The 3796-nt window shown below is 46.4% G+C and overlaps 1 protein-coding gene across 1 annotated transcript; it reads left to right on the forward strand.

Moving 5' to 3' along the window:
* srprb (SRP receptor subunit beta) lies at positions 1–3796 on the forward strand. Its single transcript, XM_048237084.1, has 6 exons — positions 1–208; positions 541–635; positions 1339–1416; positions 1576–1658; positions 3304–3440; positions 3689–3796. Exons 1-6 carry the CDS (start codon positions 61–63, stop codon positions 3745–3747), a joined length of 600 nt encoding a protein of 199 aa, XP_048093041.1. The 5' UTR covers positions 1–60; the 3' UTR covers positions 3748–3796.

The following is a 3796-nucleotide window of genomic DNA, read 5'->3' on the forward strand; positions in this document are numbered from 1 at the left end:
CAATGCTCTGCTGTGGATTGTGCGACACACTGTGGAGCCACCGAGCTACTCATTTGAAGCATGGATGAAACGGAGACTTTAGGTTTGACGGTGGAGGATTTTTCGAGCGAACCTGAGCTCGAAACACTTATTGAAGAGCTTAAGGATCAAGACCTCACCTTTCTCATCGGAATATTTGTTTCTTTAGCCGTGGTGATCATCACTATAGGTGAGCTGTCTCTCTCAAGTTGACTAGCCATCAACTCGGAACTAACGTTAGTCAGCATACAGCATTATAGTTCTATGAAGTAGGCTAACGTAATTTAAAACACTTAGTTTCTTAAGTCAATCAACCTTGTCACATGAATTTATCAGGAAGTAAAGTATGTAAACAATTACTTGTTTTTGTAATTGACGAAGACCGCATTGTCTATGTAAGTTAGTTAGGCCAAACCTAACGTCAGCGTTAGTACTTGACGTTAACGTTACTGCTTCATGGTCATGTTTTCTTAGTTGTTTTCTAATCCTAAACGTATGACACGAGTTCCTCTTGTGTTTTAGTGCTTCTGAAGTTCCTCTGGGGCAGCAAGACCACCAGAAACGCGGTGCTGTTGGTGGGACTCAGCGACGCTGGCAAAACGCTCCTGTTCAGTCGGGTAACGTTAAGTTGAGTCCTGTTACTCACCCAGCTTATTAAATCACCTCTGCTAACGGTACTAGTTCAGGAAATAAGGTGTCAGCTAAGCTAATAATCCTCACTGCGAGCTCAGCAAGTATATCATGTACTACATGACATGAACAGCCTCCTGACCCCCAGAACCAGTCTTCTACCAGAACAGTAATGGAGACTACTGATCAAGTTTAAAGGAACCACATGTAAGAAAAATATTTCAATTAATCATAAAATGGCCCTGATATGTCACTAGACATTAAGAAATCATGTTCATTTCAAATACTTATATCACTGACAACAGTAGTCCGGCCAGGATATTGTCATTTAAAAAGTGAAGTTGCAGCCCTCAACTGATGTTGATGTTGTGTTTTGTCATGTCATGTTGTGTTTTGGCCTGATGCGCCACCCTCCACCTATCTACTAATCACAAAGTCAGTAGTGTTTCGCCATCAGGTTTGGCAACCTCGAGTCAGGGGGGAGGGGATACACGGCTCTTCAGTATTTTGAAATTGATTGCAGTACCAGTTTTGGCCACAATCTTACATATGGTTCCTTTAATGTTACTACCTATACTGTCCCTTCAGCAAGTAAACTAGTCAGCTAACTTTAATATCTATGAAATTGCTTTTATTGGTGAATGTGTGAAGTATTGTATTAATTGTTAAGAGTTATGTCTGTGTATGCAGCTGTTACTGGGCAAATTCAAGCGCACTCAGACGTCGATAGCAGAAAGCAGCGCTATCTATAAAGCCAAGAATGATCGGGTAAGAGGCGAGATCACTGCATTACTAACCTCAACACTCCTTTAGAAGCTCTGTATGTTAACACTGTTTTAAATGTGTTACAGTGAGGTACTGAACTGTGCTGTGTGTGCGTGTCGTGTGTGTGTGTGTGTGTGTGTGTGTGTGTGTGTGTGTATCCAGGGCAGCAGCTGGACGCTGGTGGACCTGCCGGGCCATGAGAGTCTGCGGCCGCAGTATCTGGAGAAGTTCAAGGCCTCCGCCAGGTAACCATGACAACACATTACATCTCATTACGCCAGGTAACCATCACATTACAACACACTAAATTACTCATTATGCCAGGTGACCATGCCATCACATTGCAACACATCACATTGCAACACATTACATGACTCATTACACCAGGTGATCATTCCATCTCATTACAACACATTACATGACTCATTACGCCAGGTGATCATTCCATCTCATTACAACATATTACATGACTCATTACGCCAGGTGACCATGACAACACATTACATGACTCATTACGCCAGGTGATCATTCCATCTCATTACAACACATTACATGACTCATTACGCCAGGTGATCATTCCATCTCATTACAACATATTACATGACTCATTACGCCAGGTGACCATGACAACACATTACATGACTCATTACGCCAGGTAACCATGACAACACATTACATGACTCATTACAACACATTACATGACTCATTACGCCAGGTAACCATGACAACACATTACATGACTCATTACGCCAGGTGATCATTCCATCTCATTACAACACATTACATCTCATTACGCCAGGTAACCATTACATTACAACACATTACATGACTCATTATAACACATTGCATGACTCAATACGCCAGGTGATCATTCCATCTCATTATAACACATTACATCTCATTACATTGCAACTAGTGGGCGGTGGTAGTGTAGCCCAGTGTAAGGAGCTGGGCTAGCGTGCAGTAGCCTGAAAATTGTCGGTTCAATTCCTGGCTTCCACCGCTGTGCCCTTGATCAAGGCATTTAACCCCAAGTTGCTCCGGGGACAATGTGATCCCTTGTAATATAGCTGACATATGTAAGTCACATTGGTCAACAAGTGTCTGCTAAATGTAATGTAATGTAATGCAACTAGACCTCCAGCAGGGGGCACACTACTCAACTCTGCCTGCCACTGGCTCACGAGAGTGTGTGTATGTGAGTGCGCGTGCTGTGCTGTGCTGTGCTGTGCAAAATAAACTATTGCAAAAACGAATAATATTGAAACAGAGTTCTTAATTTATGTGTCTTCAGACTGCATTGCAGTAGACCCCATAACGTTATCCTACAACTGGTTTTGATACTGTACTGTATGGATGGAAGCTACAGAACATCCTTTGAATTCATAAGACAAACCAGAGACTTGAGACTTCCAAAAAATGACTTGAGAACATCTCTGGTGTGACCTCTGTCTGTGCGCGTCTGTGTCTGTGCGTGCGTGCGTGTGTGTGTGTGTCTGTGTGCAGCGTGTGTCTGTGTCTTGCTGCGTGTGCAGTCTGTGTCTGTCTGTGTGCTGCGTCGTGCGTGCGTCGCGTGCGTCGTGTGTGTGCGTGGCGCGCGTGTCTGTACGTGCATGTGTGCTTTGCGCGTGCGTCGCGTCGCGTCTGTGTGCGCGTGCGTGTCTATGCGTGCATGTCGTGTCGCGTGCGTGCGTCGCGTGCGTCAAGTCGTCGGCGGCGTGTCGCGTGCATGTCCGCGGTAAGCGCGCGTGTGTGCGTCGCGTGTGTGTGTAAGCGTCGTGTCTGTGTGCATGTCGTGTCTGTCGCGTCGTGCATGTCGTGCGTCGCGGCGCGTGTATGCATGCGTCGCTGTGTAGCGGCGCGTGCGTGTGTGTGTGTGTGTGCGCGCAGAGCCCTGGTGTTTGTGGTGGACAGCGCCCTGTTCCAGAAGGAGGTGAGGGACGTGGCCGAGTTTCTGTACTCTCTGCTGACGGACAGCGTGGTGGCCAAGAACGCCCCCTCCCTGCTGGTGGCCTGCAACAAGCAAGGTGTGACCCCCCCCCCCCAACCTGCCCCCCTGACCATAGCCCCCTGGCTTAAACTGCCCTCCCTCCCCAACCCTGCACCCCCCCGTCTCCATCCCCGTATTCTAGATGTTGTTGGCGTCACTAGAGCAAGAGATTGCACATGGAAATGAGTTTTAATGCCATGCGTGTGTGTGCGTGCTTGTCTGTCTGTGTGTGTGTGTGTGTGTGCGTGTGTGCGTGTGTGTGTGTGTTTTCTTTCAACCCTGCAGATATAAAAATGACCAAGTCAGCCAAACTCATTCAGCAGCAACTGGAGAAGGAGTTGTGAGTATGACCTGTGTGTTTGATTTTACCATAGACTTGAGTGTTTTTGTTTA

The sequence above is a fragment of the Alosa alosa genome, unplaced genomic scaffold, assembly GCF_017589495.1.
Source record: "Alosa alosa isolate M-15738 ecotype Scorff River unplaced genomic scaffold, AALO_Geno_1.1 AALO_1.0_unplaced_100, whole genome shotgun sequence".
Classification (NCBI taxonomy): domain Eukaryota; kingdom Metazoa; phylum Chordata; class Actinopteri; order Clupeiformes; family Clupeidae; genus Alosa; species Alosa alosa.

Coding starts and splice junctions, on each gene's coding strand:
- srprb (XM_048237084.1), top strand. CDS start 61: ATGGATGAAACGGAGACTTTAGGTTTGACGGTGGAGGATTTTTCGAGC. Junction 209..540: donor CGTGGTGATCATCACTATAG/GTGAGCTGTCTC, acceptor CTTGTGTTTTAG/TGCTTCTGAAGTTCCTCTGG. Junction 1,659..3,303: donor AAGTTCAAGGCCTCCGCCAG/GTAACCATGACA, acceptor GTGTGCGCGCAG/AGCCCTGGTGTTTGTGGTGG.